Source organism: Pectinophora gossypiella, chromosome 20 (genome assembly GCF_024362695.1).
Source record: "Pectinophora gossypiella chromosome 20, ilPecGoss1.1, whole genome shotgun sequence".
Classification (NCBI taxonomy): Eukaryota; Metazoa; Arthropoda; class Insecta; order Lepidoptera; family Gelechiidae; genus Pectinophora; species Pectinophora gossypiella.
In genome coordinates this window covers 10,068,853-10,085,655 of record NC_065423.1, presented here as the reverse complement: position 1 = coordinate 10,085,655, position 16,803 = coordinate 10,068,853, and the positions used below count along the sequence as shown (strand labels likewise).

The following is a 16,803-nucleotide window of genomic DNA, read 5'->3' as shown; positions in this document are numbered from 1 at the left end:
TTTTATCATATTCTAGAGATCGTTGAGCCAATCTGGTATTGAATGACAGGACCGAAGCTGTTCTTGAATTCAATGACGACTCGCGCCAATCTGGATAGAATTTCTGATATTTTCGTATGGTACTTTGTGGGTCTCAAATTATATTATCACTTTAAGTATATCATAATTCTAGAGATCGTTGAGCCAATCTGGTATTGAATGACAGGACCGAAGCTGTTCCTGAATTCAATGACGACTCGTGCCAATCTGGATAGAATTTCTGATATTTTCGTATGGCACTTTGTGAGTCTCAATTATATTATCACTTTATGTCATAATTCTAGAGTTCGTTGAGCCAATCTGGTATTAAATGACAGGACCGAAGCTGTTCTTGAATTCAATGACGACTCGCGCCAATCTGGATAGAATTTCTGATATTTTCGTATGGCACTTTGTGAGTCTCAATTATATTATCACTTTATGTCATAATTCTAGAGATCGTTGAGCCAATCTGGTATTAAATGACAGGACCGAAGCTGTTCTTGAATTCAATGACGACTCGCGCCAATCTGGATAGAATTTCTGATATTTTCGTATGGTACTTTGTGAGTCTCAAATTATATTATCACTTTATGTCATAATTCTGGAGATCGTTGAGCCAATCTGGTATTGGATGACAGGACAGCAAATTGTATAGAGACATGAAGCAATCTGCTAATGAATTTGACTTACAGGAAAAAACTTGATTCGAACACGGACAGACCAAAATAATTTTCTAAGTGATATTATACTTGTGATATTAAATACAGTGATATGAAATCCCATGATGACTCGAGCTATACTGGTGAGTGTTGTAGTTGCTAACCGATTGATCGTAATATTAAGAACCATCGATGTTATTGGGTATTTCTAGACCATCGAAGTGAAGGGATTCGCGAAAATGTTCTTGGGCATTCTAGACCATCGAAGTGAAGGGATCCGCGAGAGCGCGCGCGATAGCGCGTTGGCGCTCGAGCGATCCGACTGAACGAAGATGGTCTAGAATGCCCAAGAACATTTTCGCGAATCCCTTCACTTCGATGGTCTAGAATGCCCAATAACATACTACTTAAGACGATGCGTACTTTCCTAATTTGACACGATTTTATTGAATGTATATGTCACCGTAAAATTGTAAATAACGTTAGATTATAATCTATCTCGCGAGATTGTTTATTAACGAATTTAACGTATTATTTTTCGGTAGATTATAATTTATCGAAGTGAAACCGTCAAATTGTGATACGAAACGCACCTCGCGTGCTATACCATAGAGTTACAAAACTATTAGAGTGAGCATAATGTTAATTTGGGATTCTCTTAAAATGCATAAATGTTTTTGTCATAATTTTAATTATCATAATCCTTTTTGCATAACGTTTTTTAGCATAATAGTTTTACTTTCCCATAATAAAATCTAGGAATACTGGTTTGTTAGGTATAACTTATTTTTGGGATTAATAAATAGATATCCATAATTCTTTTTTAGAATAATAGTGTTTTGTCATAATTTTTACAAGGCATAACAGTAGGTTAGGGTGCGGCGGGGGTGGCCCTTGGGCCACCCCTATGCCGCCAGCATGTTTATCTTACACACGAAAAGTATACTGAATGATACGTTTCAGATTTTTTAATTTTGATACATTTTTTCTTACCATGTGATGTCAGAATTATTGATTACTTACTAAATAATTAATAAATACGTACTTGATTTCACAATCTTGAAGAGCATTTATTTTATTTGACTGACACCTGTGTTTTATTCCTAACTCTATGGACACAGAACGGTCTACTGTAAGGCCGACCAATCAGGGACAGCCGTCGGACAGTTGACAATTTGACAATTGTAAGATTGTGATTTAACAGTTTTACTTCGATAGATTATAATCTGACGAATAATAATACGTTAAATTGTAAGCAGTATATTACGTTTCACAATTTTTCGACAGTTCACAATCTCGCGAGATAGATTATAATCTAACGTTATTTACAATTTTACGGTGACATATATACCGCCAAGTTTTCGCTTAAAAGTACGAATCCTGCCAGTCGGGATCCCCGAAGTCGGCATCCCAGGAGTTGGGAATATGGGAGTACGGATCCCAGGAGTTGGGAATCTGGGAGTACGGATCCCGGTAACTGGGATCCCGGAAGTTGGGAATAACTTTTGGAATCCCGGGATTTGGGTATATAAGAGTCGGTACCCCGGGAATTGTGTATCTGGGAGTTCTGATTCCGGGAGTTGGATACTTGCGCGTCCGGATCCCGGGAGTCGGGGATCTTAAAGTCGGCATCCCGGGAGTTGGGAATTGGAGTACGGATCCCGGAAGTCCGGATCCGTCGAAGTCGGAATCCCGCGAGTTGGGATTCTGGATGTCAGGATCCCGGAAGTTGGGAACCCGGAAGTTGACATTCTAGCAGAACCGATCCCGGGAGTCGAGTACCCTGATGTGCCGGGATTTGGCAATCTAGGAGTCGGTACTCCGGAAGTTGGGTATCTGGGAGTACGGATGCCGGGAGTTGGGTATCAGGATTGATATCTGTAGTGGTATTAGTGATGTGGGACATACTTGCGCGGCTCGTGGTCGGCCCGCGGCGGCAGCCCCAGCAGCAGACTGCGGCCGCGTTCGGGCCCGGCGGCGGGCGCGGCGCCCAGCAGCGGCCGCGTGCCGCCGCCCGCCGCGCTCAGCCAGCGCGTCGCTACGCCCAGCCAGTGAGGACCCTTCACTAGCTCCGCCTCTGGGGTGCCCTGGGAACAGAAAGAATCAAACAAGTTTTTTTTTCACTCTTCTATAAGAAATGTGAGGTGCATGACCAACCTCATCAGCCTTGTAGTCAGGGTATTATTCATTGATTGAGTTTTTTTTACTTAAAACCAGGTTTTTAGTAGTTAAATTTACGGTACCGATTAGATTATCTGTAAATTCAAATTCAAAAATATCTTTATTCAGTAGGTAACATAGTTACACTTTGAATCGTCAATTTTTACATAACGAACGTCTCATCCGAATAAAACTACTGCAGCTTCTCACAACCTGTATAGCCAGTGTAATAGAAAATAGGTACGGGACTTAAAAGCGATTTAGGTATACAATCGGATAGGGTATTACCGGTATAAAATTACAGTACCGATTTTACGGACCACTAGAAATTGGGTACCGGTATAATAACGGTAGCGTAATCGTTGCGGGTTATAGATAGTTATAAAATCTACACTGTATGGATAGACAAGAGTAAAGTATACAAGGTGTTAGTGACATCGTAACGAATACTGAGGGGGATGATTCAGACCATGATTCTGAGTTAATATCAAATGGAATTTTCCGTTGTAAAATTCATGTTTTTCTTTTAGTTTTTTTAAATTATTTTCAGTTCCATACTTGTGCGACGGACAATTCCACTTGATATCAACTCAGAAACATGGTCTGAGTCATCCCTCGAAGCTTTCGTTACGATGTCACTAACACCCTGTATAGTTGGGATAGACCGACCTCTTGAACAATGAAGTAGCTGAACGGCCCCGCGAGGTGCAACCCCCGCGACGTCAGGGTGCTGTGCACCAGGCGAGCCACGCCCTGCAGCGCCGCCTGCGCCGACGCGAAGCCCAGCCGCCGGGACTCGCAGCAGCCGGGCAGGATGTCCAGGGCAGATAGCGCGTGCTGGAAGCCTTCCGCCGGCGGCAGGGTTTGCTACGGGGGAAAAATGGGTCAAAAAAAAAAGGAAAAAAAAACAGTTACTATGGTCCTATGCAGTGATGCGCTATTCCCAGCAATTATCCCAATATGTGTATGTGTGTGTGTGTGTGTGTGTGCGTGTGTGTGTGTGTGTAATTGTGGGATTGTTCTCGTCTTTAAAATTCTTTAATAATAATGACACTGGCTGTTTTTCCTTTTCAAATTGTTTGTTCTTGTACTCTGGTCTTATTAGCCTAAAAGTTAGATAATAAAGCTCTTTTTACATAATAATATGTTTTGCGCCTTTTTACTGCTGGTAACATTCCCAAAGTGGGTACATTCGTGTGCGTTACCCCAACAAGAAAGTATCTCCTAGAGTTATATGAGTAGAACGTATAGTTGGTGCCTTATCTGCTGTAAATGTGCCCCCACATAAAAAATGTGTGCCCCCTGTCGTTTCGAAAAAAAATCGAAATAACGATTCTTGCTGGGGTAACGTTTTTCTAGCAGGAAAATTCTAAACGAATGATCGGAGAGAGAAAAACTGTGCATGGCCAGATAGCTTATATGTGTGCCAAAATGTGCCCCCAAAAATAAAATCTGTGCCCCTTCAGATTTTCGAGATATTGCATTTCCTGCTGGAGTAACGTTTTGATGAATAGTATATCTCTAAAACCATTGCATGTGCCCCTGTAGAATAAACATACGCGAGTAGCTCTTAATGTGTGCCCCTTTGTGCCCCAATTAGATTTTAGAAAATATTTATAGTTTTCAAGTTATCGCGGTTTTATGAAAACCCGAAAAAACATCGCAGCGCCTAAATGAGACAAGGCATAACTTCGCTGAAAACTGTATTCGGTCTTTCTTGACGCTAATAATAACCATACAAAGTTTCAAAAATGTTCATGCATGCGTTTTTGAATAATCTTGCTAAAAGTAAAAACGATGGTGTCATAACTTTGACGGCAAAATACAAGGAACTGGCACAATCCCAGATGTGTAGGTGTAAACCAAAATCTTGTGCCTTTAGTCAAAAATATATGGTGAAAATATTGAGCTTCAAATGTTACGCATTAAGTAAATATAAACAAAAAACCAAAATATGTAAACAACGGCTGGTTATCCGACCAAATCTGAATGACTACTAAAAAGCGACGGATTCATACTTAACGAGGACCTTCTTTATTGGACGTATTATACCTAAGCTGTTGTCCTTACAGTCGCGTTCAAAAGTTTTGAGGGCTAATTAAAAAATATATTAAATGCACCTTGTGACTATATAAATGAAACATAGTTTTAACTCTGCTTTACAATAAATGTGACTTACATTAGTATAAAAATACAGGTATGTCACAAAACAGTTTGGTCACGATTTTGAGCATGTTAGTCACATGTACATTTTATTTGAAAATGGCTCTTATAAATGTACTTAATCATGTGTAAGGTCATAGAAACAGCTATTAAAATATAATCCAATAACAACTTTATTTTATTAGTTATTACTTTTCTACTTCAGTGTACTCAGGCACAACACGTGTGAACCGGTTAGTGAGTAAAGTAAAGAAGGTCATCGATATGTATGAATCCGTCGCTTTTTAGTAGTCATTCAGATTTGGTCGGATAACCAGCCGTTGTTTACATATTTTGGTTTTTTGTTTATATTTACTTAATGCGTAACATTTGAAGCTCAATATTTTCACCATATATTTTTGACTAAAGGCACAAGATTTTGGTTTACACCTACACATCTGGGATTGTGCCAGTTCCTTGTATTTTGCCGTCAAAGTTATGACACCATCGTTTTTACTTTTAGCAAGATTATTCAAAAACGCATGCATGAACATTTTTGAAACTTTGTATGGTTATTATTAGCGTCAAGAAAGACCGAATACAGTTTTCAGCGAAGTTATGCCTTGTCTCATTTAGGCGCTGCGATGTTTTTTCGGGTTTTCATAAAACCGCGATAACTTGAAAACTATAAATATTTTCTAAAATCTAATTGGGGCACAAAGGGGCACACATTAAGAGCTACTCGCGTATGTTTATTCTACAGGGGCACATGCAATGGTTTTAGAGATATACTATTCATCAAAACGTTACTCCAGCAGGAAATGCAATATCTCGAAAATCTGAAGGGGCACAGATTTTATTTTTGGGGGCACATTTTGGCACACATATAAGCTATCTGGCCATGCACAGTTTTTCTCTCTCCGATCATTCGTTTAGAATTTTCCTGCTAGAAAAACGTTACCCCAGCAAGAATCGTTTTTTCGATTTTTTTTCGAAACGACAGGGGGCACACATTTTTTATGTGGGGGCACATTTACAGCAGATAAGGCACCAACTATACGTTCTACTCATATAACTCTAGGAGATACTTTCTTGTTGGGGTAACGCACACGGTACATTCCATCACAGATCCTATGGCTATGGAACACTGGCACGTTTCTCAAACAGGGAGGGACGGTTCGAACCCCAGTAACGGACTTGCACCAATGAGTTATTAATTCATCTTGCAGTTTTCACTAAATCTAGCTTAGCTGGTGGGGAGCGGAGAGATGCTGTTCGATACGTAGTATTATTCGTTTCTCCAGGATTATAGTATGGATGGATTAACAGTACACAACACAGCAGTGACAGTACAGTGCACAGTACAGTGGTACAGTAGTTTGGCAGTACTCACATGTTCGATAAGCCCCAATATAGCGTAGGTGACATCCAACGCAGGTAGGGGCGGTGAGTGTGGCCGGTACAACAAGAAAGTTGCTTCTACCGGGGTGGGCAGCTTGTGTTTGGGGGCTGAGGTCTCTAACGCTGTTATGAGGCTTCGGCGGAGCTCCACATCCATTGAACGGTACGCTTGGCGGGCTTGTTGCAGTGGGAAGCTGGCGGAAATATAAGAATTATTAGACACTGGAGCTGATTGTACAAACCATCTAATTTTATTTTACCTGTCAATGGTGCTAATTCCTGCAGACGCTATCTAATTTTATTTAAAGTTATACCTGTCATTTTCTTATCTGCCGAAAAGGAAAGGGACGGATGATTGACAGCTCTTAATTTTAGGAAGAATGAGTAAATGAATGAATAACCCGTGCGAATAAAATAGGCATCTCGCTGTTATGCAATCCATTTGACGTGCTGTCTACTTAATTCTGTCGGGTTACTGGCCGATGTAAAAAATTTTAGACGGTTGTTTTAGATTTCTGCTTAAAACTGACGTGTGTTCCATAAATTTTATGCTTGTCGATTACCCGTCCCTATCCTTTTCGGCGGATAAGAAAATGAAAGATATAACTTAAAATAAAATTAGATGGCGTTTACAGGAATTAGCACCAATTTCATATTTATTTATTTTTATTTGGGTTATCAACAGCTTATTCTAATTGTTTTACAATGTTACTTACTAAACCATAGCCAATAACAGTTATCCTCTAATTACTACTTAAATAAGGGAGTAGAATGTTGTAGTATTTTTAAGTATTGCAATAATATATGACCTACATAAAAGCGACTTAAGCACAAGGCAAGGTACCCATAATATGCAAGACACATGTTTCCCTTTTTTTTTTCATAATATTGTTGCATACCATGTAAATGAGTCACTTGTACAACCGGAGGGTAATAGATAAATAACAAATAAGGTATAGATATACTTATCCGCCGAAAAAAAATAGATGGATGATTGACAGCCGTTCATTTTAAAATGAAAGATTTGAAAGAAATTCATTATCCGGGAAAATCAAATACACAACAGCATTAACCCCCGACGCAAAAACGACGGGGTGTTATAAGTTTGACGTGTCTGTGTAAATGTGTATGTATCTGTCTGTTGCATCGTAGCTCCCAAACGGATGATCCGATTTTAATGCGGCTTTTTTTGTTTGAAAGGTATATCAGTCGAGAGTGTTCTTAGCTATGTTTGGTGGAAATCGGTTCAGGTCTTCAAGGTCATCAGGTCGTTTGTTAAGTGTGATAGGAATGTTACCCGCTCAGTTTGCTTGCAAGCATATGTGGGATAAGTTATTTTTTGCATATTTAACCTTTTGTCATAATAATTGAGTAATTTTTTTTGGTCGGGGTTTTTTTAAATTTTTAATGAACCAAATGATTATAATACATAAGAAAGTACTTACCCCAAAATAACACGCATAATGGGCCATCTTAGAGTCTAAATACGGTTTACGGTTTAAGAAATTTATTTCTCCAAAAGAATACAATTCACTTAACTAGAGAAATACAATATACCTTAAATTAAAATTATGTTAGTGAGTAACGGATGGACGCGTAAATGCCATTAGTGGTTAATAATTATTAAGTTTACAATAACTCAGAAAATCACTATGAGACCAACAAAATGTGCCAAAATAAACCCAACATTATATTATTTTATAATAAAGTTAACAATTTCTAATGTCGGAAAACAGAGCCCACTAACAAGTACTTACCCCATATCAGCGAGCAGCTGCCTTAGTTTATTGGCGCCGGCGAGCGTGTGCATCTTAAGGTGCGGCCCCACCAGAGGCGAGTGCTTGAGCGCCGCCTCCAGCGACCACACGCGGTACAGGGGCAGCCACGCTTCCTTCTCCAGCGCCAGGCGAGCTTGCTAACAACCAATAATAAAAAAGAAAACAAAACTAACTTAATTAAACTTTTTTTTCTTCCCTTTTGCGCGCAAACACTTTTGGATAATAAGTTACTTCTTGTGGTGTATAGGTATCATTTTAGGTAAGCGACCAGTGTCGCTTCCTATTTTGTGCCTTAGTTGGCTAGATCCTGCGGCAGCCTCCTTCTTAGTCTCAGTTGTGTTTCCTTAATAAAACTTAAATAAAATTAAATCCAGACTTGGCAAAAACCCAGAAGGGGTCTTACGAGGGTTGTAAGATCTATAATCCCCTGATATGGCTCATGTAACAACTGCATACTTATTTAGTAAATAGTAGCCGAGACCGACTGCTTAACGTGCCCTCCGAAGCACGGATTATTTTACTTTCGGACAATCGGGTGATCTACTTGCAATGTCCTAACCAAACTGGGGATCACAAAGTGGTATGGTGGTGTGGTGTGGTGGTGGAGTGGTGTGGTGGTAGTGGTATGGTATGTTCCAACCGGGAATCGTACCCGGGACCTCCAGATGGTGAGCCCGTCGGTCAGCTACTGGACCGTGGAGGCCATTATCATTGAAAAGGCTAGAAATGTACGTCCTCACAGTGTCGTCGCCGCCGGTCCTCCGCAGCCCGGCCACCAGCCGGTGCAGCGTGTCCGCGTCCAGCAGGCAGGCGGCGGGCGCGCGCTGCGCCTGCGCCCGCGCCGCCACGGCCGCCACGCTGGCCGCCCACAGCGCCGCCACGCCGCAGCGGGACGCCACGTGGCACAGCTCTAGCAGCACGCACGCACTCTGCGGACCACACGAGGGGGGGGGGGGGGGGGGAAGCTTATTTAACGACTTAGAGGATTATATTAGTCGATTCAGATTTCCACATTTAGGCTCTAAGTTGGTCCATTATGTGTGCTGTTGTTGACTACGTAAGCCAACCTAACTCTTTTCCGAATCTCAGAAACCTGGGGATTTCAGAAGCTTCGCGAAGCGACCCCTTTCCTTTGCGGTAATGTACTTGTTGTGCTGTCACTCCCGTGCGGTCCAGGGTTACATGGGAGGCAGTTTCTTCTGCATACAGACAGCCTCTGCAGTGGGCTGTTTGGATGTAGAAAAAACTTCGTATGTTGTGTATTTGACTGGGTCAAAGATAAATTGTAAAATGGTAATCTAGAAATAGAAGTCGTGTCGACAACATGACGCCAGAGAAACTAGTGTTCACTCGAACAATTCATGCTCTACTATTGATGCTCTCTAAACAAACAACAAGCGCGCGACATGTTTCATTTCAGCTGGCAACGTCGCGCGCTGTTGTGAAACGTTGCTGTACATGTTGAGCGTTACATGTTGCGCTTCAGCTGGCAACGTCGCGCGCGGTTATGTAACGTTGCCGTACATGTTGAGCGTTAGATGTTGCGCTTCAGCTGGCAACGTCGTGCGCTGTTGTGCAACGTTGCCGTATATGTGGAGCGTTAGATGTTGCGCTTCAGCTGGCAACGTCGTGCGCTGTTGTGCAACGTTGCCGTATATGTGGAGCGTTAGATGTTGCGCTTCAGCTGGCAACGTCGTGCGCTGTTGTGCAACGTTGCCGTATATGTGGAGCGTTAGATGTTGCGCTTCAGCTGGCAACGTCGTGCGCTGTTGTGCAACGTTGCCGTATATGTGGAGCGTTAGATGTTGCGCTTCAGCTGGCAACGTCGCGCGCTGTTGTGAAACGTTGCTGTACATGTTGAGCGTTAGATGTTGCGCTTCAGCTGGCAACGTCACGCGCTGTTATGTAACGTTGCCGTACATGTTGAGCGTTAGATGTTGCGCTTCAGCTGGCAACGTCGCGCGCTGTTATGTAACGTTGCCGTGCATGTTGAGCGTTAGATGTTGCGCTTCAGCTGGCAACGTCGCGCGCTGTCATGTAACGTTGCCGTGCATGTTGAGCGTTAGATGTTGCGCTTCAGCTGGCAACGTCGCGCGCTGTTATGTAACGTTGCTGTACATGTTGAGCGTTAGATGTTGCGCTTCAGCTGGCAACGTCTCGCGCTGTTATGTAACGTTGCCGTACATGTTGAGCATTACATGTTGCGCATTAGTTGTTGCCCAGTGGATACGAGGTTTAAGATTCTCTTTAACTATTATTTACTAAGAAAATACATATGAATGATTTATAGTCCAAAATTAATTTTGATTTGATTGCTTAACCCCTTAAACGCCGGAACGCGGATCTCGACCAGACACAATGTAAAATCTATTGTGTCTGGTATCTCGGCATATGAGAGGTTAAAACTCAATAAATATATGATTAAAATAATAAAATTAAAATATTTTGATCAACTCACTGGTTTGCCATAATAAGAGAACTGTGTGTAGTTGAACATGAGGGTGTGTCGGCGCTCTTCCCAGGCTCGGCGAGCACGGCGGCGCTCCACCGCCGCTTCGAGGGCTTCCCTGCCGCCCTCTGGCTCCTCTTCCTGCAACATAACAATTTGTTACAGAATAAAAATCACACTATAGGAATATAGGCATAGACTAAGGAATAATATTATGTATAGAATGGCAACTCTCCGCTCCCCACCAGCATAAAGGGTCTGGGGTTTGGTATGGAGCTCCACACTCCCGCTAGTCTTCTATCTTCAGTCGTGTGGGTTATGAGGTGAATTACCAACCTCATCAACCCTGGTGTCAGGGTTATTATTGAGCCAAAGGTCCCTGACACGGCTCATGTAACAACTACTTACTTACATCAGTAAGTAGTAACCGGAACCAATGGCCTAACATGCCTGCCAAAACAAGGATCATCTTACTTTTTAGACAATCAGGTGATTAGCCTGTAGTGTCCTAACCAAACTAGGGATCACAAAGTGATTTTTGTGACACATCCCCTTTATATTAATTAATTTATATTTGTACACCGACTGGCAGATCACAGCGCTCTAACCTATATATATGTATAACAACCTACTCTACCTGTGTTTCACAAATAAATCAATTTGTATTTGTATTTTGCCTTTTTGCTAAGTAGCAATCCAGACAACCTAGGTTAGGTTCTCTTACCTTTCTGGCATTACCTACCTCATTCTCTTCCTCATCATCTCTGAAGATGTCATCAAAGTCTGGAATGTTCTCCTCATTGTCTCTATGTACCAGTCTCACCTAAAACATTATAGATTCTAATAAAAAAATATGCAAAATAGTAATGGATTAAATGTTTTATATATTAGGTGTTTTATGGTATCTTAGTTTAGGGCTGACTTTTCAATAAACAGATTGTCCATGGAATAGTTAAGTTTGAAATTCAAATTTGGAATTTATTCTACAAATGGAGACACCATTGACATATTATATGGTACTATAATAGATGGATATACTATTATCGAAAAAATATTATTAAAAATAAAGTCAATAACTCCATTTCAGAAAGGCATTTTACTTCCATATGTATATACAGCAATTGTTTACCTTTTACATTATGTTTTTCTTGAGTTTATTGTAACCTACAGACTTTGCTTACCTGTCCATCACTATAAACATTACACACATCAGTCGGTTTATGAGAGTCAAGCACAAAAAACACGACATCCTCCTCTGGTTGCAGAATGTCCACCAGGTCGATCGTACCACCGCAGTTTATCAGCACCACGTACTTTATCTCCTCACAATTCTCTTCGTAAGCCGTCTTCAGCTCAGATATACCACCAACAGGCACCAAAGTATACGACACATTATCACACTTAAAAAGATCTTGTAGGATTTTACATGTGCATATCGCGTCGACGTCGTAATGAACTAGCAGTAATACTCTCTAAAACACAAGAATTAAAACCCGTTATATGATTAACTTGGGTTAGTTTCATAGACTTAAAACGTAAACCAAAAATCATGTTTTTACTCACATGCCCCAATAAGACGTTGTAGAAATCCTGCCTAATATCATCTATGAACATTTTGGATTGTTATAAAGGAAAAATTGAAAGTGTATTTTAAGAAATCATCATTTTCGTCGCTGTAAACAACAAAGAAAACACAAACACCTGCTCGGGGAGTCCGTACGAGTATCTGTCAAACTGACATTCTTATTCCCGCCAAAATTATAGAGGCGTTCAATTTAACCCTTTAAGATAACTAACGAAAAGACGTTATTCAGTATTTGAGAATCAACGGTTAAACAAATTGAAATTTTATTACTGCCACATTAAAGCAACACGGATTTCCGCGCAACCCGGAGGCCCATGCTGTTCTATGATTACTGCCAATCACAGAATGTGGGCGTCGCACATTTAAGCTGTGATTCAAATAAGTATGGCCTCTCTGTGTTCCTCGACTCTACCACATTGGGTTATTCAACAATAAAGATCGTATTATAAAAAAAATAATATTTATTAAGTACATTTATAAAAAAAAATATTTAACATAATAGGTACTTATTTTTATTTTGTTTATACAAGGCAGGCAATCAAAATCGCCTAGAAAATTTAATTAAACAAATTCACTTAAACGTACTTATAGGTGAGACCTTATATACATCTAGGATTATACAAGTTTGTTATTTATTTGTACGATTTTTAAAGGCTTCTAGATGATGTTTCGCTATTCTGTATGCTATTGTATTGGGCCTTAACAAGTTACCAGAGAGTGCTTGGACGTACGACTTTATTAGGGACTCATCAGTTTCTTCTGGGCATAAATACTCTTGCATATTGTAGCATAAATATTCTTCCGGACAATCAAGAGCCCTCAAGCATCCTGCGTATTCAGACCACAAAAGTTTTCTCCATTTTACATTGTGTTTCTGTGCTAATGGTACCAATACACACGCGGCAAAAGTGTGATCACCATAACTAACTGACTGGAACTGCTCCAGAAACTGAGTGTAGAAATCTTGGAAATTATTCAAACCCACAAGCTGCTTGTCGAAGTTAAACGCCGCTTTCTTCTTGAATAACATCTGCGTACATTTTTGCAAAAGCAACTTAATTTTCGGTTCCAAGAACAAAGAATTGTCGCATAAAAATACGCACATGATGCGGCAGAATCTATCTGTTTTATCGATGTCATTTAGTAGGTCAGGGAAGCAAAGTTCATTGAACAAAATCCACTCTAAACTGCAGCTTATTATCATTTCTTTTTCCGCTGCAATCAATGCAGCCACTTTCTTTGCGTGTTCTCCTACAACTTTAGGAGTTGATTCAGTTTCTTGACTTTTACTATACAGAGAGAGTATCGGTAAATAAATCCAATCTCTTGGCAATATTGGTTCTTGCCATTTGCGTAATACGATGTTAGGGCCAGTGTCTTCATAATTCAAGTTAATAACTTTATGATAACATTGCTTTATATTTTCTGCAGAAGCTTTCGATAAACCATCTGCATCAGAAAGCGATACAAGATTCATTAAACGCTCTGCCGTGAACCAATCCTTGTTGAACAAAACTTGGTCGAAAAGATAATTTACTTCGACTTTTTTGTCAATTCTTAAAATGTAACAAAGTTTGCTTGCTACTGCATATACCAGATCTGTTTTTACTTCTTCAATCCCGCATTGATCAGCTAGGTACACTATATGGAAAATTAGATCTGATTCTATTCTTGTAAACCAGTTATCAGTGAGGCTAGGTATAGTGCTTGCTAATTTATTCATGTAAGTAGTTATACTTTCCAAAAATAGTCCAGCTACTTCTTTATTTGCATATTTCAGAAGGTTAAAAAGTGACGCTAGAAATGGTACAGGTGAAGTCACTGTCAGCAGTGGCAAAACTTTTTGTGCTGAGTCAACTACTGAGCTGCCAAGAGTCACCAAGTTTGTTGTCAAGTGTAAATTTTTGTTCTCAATCCCAGACAGCAGATTTGAACTCGATACCAAATTCTTGAGGACCTCTTTATAGCCTCGAGAAGTTGCAAAGCTTTTTAAAGAATCATTTAAAAATTCTGTTGGGTAGTTTATGGTTCGTAATAATATAGTTCTGCAGCAATCTAAAGCAGCACAAAGTAGACGCAAGTGTGCGCATGTGAAGCTTTGAGATCGGGATAACTGCGCCAACCACTTTGGGATTCCTTGCTGCATCAAGGAAAAAATCGAATTTTGGAAACTATCCAAATAAATAGATCGATCACCCAATAGCTTACTAACTGATTGCAAAACCACTGCTGCGTGTGTGGCTGATATAACAGAAGAGTTAATGTAAATATCAGTCCCCCGCACATGTTTGTAAATAGTTGTCTCTATAATAGGACACAATGTCGTAGCATTGTACATACTAACGCCATAATGGACTAAGTTGGAAAGAATGCAAAATGCTTCTATCTGAATTCGCAAGCCATAAGTTCCATCTACACCAGAGCTGATATATTCTGAAATTGGTTTGAAGATATCATATTTTGATGATAGCAATTTACAAATTTCTTCAGACTGCAAGGACAGAACTCTTAGTAGCTTTAAAGCAGAAAGTACTGGTTTTCCATTATACACAATTTCTGGTCTGAATGCAAAATTGATGCTAGATGTTGGAATAAAATGCTTCATTATTGTCTCCATAAGATGATCCATCTCAACAATTTTCTTCGCTGTTTCAACTGAATCCCTAGCTAATCTTGTTAATATTTGCACTGAATATTGAACACAGTTAAAACTTGGCCTCACAGTTTCTAAAACGTAGTATAGTCTCTGTAAAATGTCTGTTCTTAATAGTGCTGTTATAATATCTATTTCTGCTAAATGAAAGTCATTGAATTCAGATTCTTGTGACTCCAACTCTGCAATTTCTGACTTGTCATTTTCTAAACATGGCTGCTTGAATCCTTCTTCAAAACCCACTAAAGCGTCGAGACTTGCTTCGTCTATTCTGTTAAATATTATATTGCGCATTGCCTTCAATGCTGGCTCTAAAATGATTACTTTATTTTCATCCATGGCAATTCTGACAATAAAAAACATTTTGCTCAACGGGATTTCAATGATGTCTTTGTATATTCCTGCACTGTAATATTCTAGGACACCTGCTATTGTATTCAGAGCCATTACTCTCTGCTGAGTGATTGATGAACGAGATAATTCAATCAGTTCTGTAAGAGAATATCCAGGTCTATGTGGTTCATTTCCGTGATGAAACAGTGTCTTGTTCTCTTCATTATATTCCATAGAGTAAGGCAGAAGATATCCCTTGAAATTAAACCTCGCTTCGTAAGGCTGGTCTGCTTTTAAATTCTTGCTTTCTTCAATGCCTTTCATCCATTCTAATTTGTCCTTTTCCAAAGAATCACAATGAAGCCACTTATCTACATTAGGATGAGAGAGGACATCATTTTCCCATAAACTATCATTGTGAACTAGGTCTACTGCAGGTAGCTGTGTAGATTCCGTAGTGTCCATCTTTTCTGCAACATCCTTTACCACATTTTCTTGTCGTCTGGCTTTTATAAAAGCTACAAGTTTTGGATCTAAAGAAGATAGCAGTTTTTGTTGCTCCTCCAAAATTTCTATTTCAGTCATTTTACTGAGTATCTTTATATTGTCATTATGAATGTCTGCTGCATCCTTTGATGTGACAAGGTAGCTTTTTTCTGGAAGATTCATAGATGTGTTGTTGTCCTTGGCAGGGTGAGAAGAAGAAGGTTCATCAATATCCATTTCTGAAGACACTTGCTTCATCTTCTTGGCTGCCTGTGCTTCAATACTTTTCTTACCAGGTCTGATACTTAAATCTCTTTTTGTGGCAACTGGAAACCCTTCAGATGGAAATGGGATACTTAAATCAACAATTTGATCTAAGTTCTTCTCAATAATGTTTCCTAATAGTGATGGTAGGACCTTTGGATAGTAGACTTTGTCATCTTCTACTTCCGGTTCACTTTCTTTTGGCGTTTCTTCTAAATTCTTCTCTAAGACATCGCCCATGACAGAGCCAGTACTTGTTTGGTTTATAATAACTTTTTCAGAGTGATTTTTAAGTCCTTTAGACTGTGCATACTTTGAAGGTTTCCGCGTACCTGTTTTGCTGGTGCTAGCCTGGTGCTTGGGTTCCGGGGGCCGTAAATTAACCACCTGAGCCGCTGGCTGGTAGCTCCCATCTTTTTCTTTCTCTCGCAGAAATTCTTCTTGCATTCGAAGAATGTCTTCTTCGCCTTCCCCTGGCTTTGGTCTTCTGATCATAGTGGATATAAATAAAACGTTATTTGCAATGCGAGATTGTACCAGAACTACGAACACTTTATCATCACAGGTAAACTAACAGTTTACAATAGATTTTTTTACATAAAAATCAGTATAAAGTATATTGAGGTTATGTTTATGTATTGACCATTGACAGTTGGACATCTGTTTATAAAGAATCAATTAACAAGTTTAATTTTACTTAATTATGTAAACTTTATTGAGTGAAATTAATATATTTATAGAAATTTCCGACCTAATTTTCATTACAAGGATTATAATTAGCTCTATTTTTCATTTTAGTATTCAGACTAATAAAATAAAATGTTTCTATTTACAGAGTTTGATATAGAAACTCAAAATTGTAATCTTGAACG

The 16,803-nt window shown here is 39.7% G+C and overlaps 2 protein-coding genes across 2 annotated transcripts in view; both read right to left on the bottom strand.

Annotated features, from left to right (window-relative positions):
- LOC126376233 (cell division control protein 45 homolog) overlaps positions 1-12,327 on the bottom strand; it is a 14,036-nt gene extending 1,709 nt beyond the window's left edge. The window contains exons 1-9 of the mRNA XM_050023501.1: positions 12,174-12,327; positions 11,792-12,082; positions 11,353-11,433; positions 10,620-10,751; positions 8,902-9,090; positions 8,141-8,298; positions 6,376-6,577; positions 3,510-3,707; positions 2,589-2,767 (exon numbers count right to left, since the gene is read on the bottom strand). Coding sequence (XP_049879458.1) covers positions 2,589-2,767; positions 3,510-3,707; positions 6,376-6,577; positions 8,141-8,298; positions 8,902-9,090; positions 10,620-10,751; positions 11,353-11,433; positions 11,792-12,082; positions 12,174-12,224 — 1,481 coding nt within the window. The 5' untranslated portion in view covers positions 12,225-12,327. The remainder of the gene's footprint in view (positions 1-2,588; positions 2,768-3,509; positions 3,708-6,375; positions 6,578-8,140; positions 8,299-8,901; positions 9,091-10,619; positions 10,752-11,352; positions 11,434-11,791; positions 12,083-12,173) is intronic.
- A 454-nt stretch (positions 12,328-12,781) lies between these two features.
- On the bottom strand, positions 12,782-16,568 carry LOC126376199 (RNA polymerase II-associated protein 1). The gene has a single exon (XM_050023440.1). It carries the CDS (start codon positions 16,424-16,426, stop codon positions 12,824-12,826), a length of 3,603 nt encoding a protein of 1,200 aa, XP_049879397.1. The 5' UTR covers positions 16,427-16,568; the 3' UTR covers positions 12,782-12,823.
- Between the last annotated feature and the right edge of the window lie 235 nt (positions 16,569-16,803).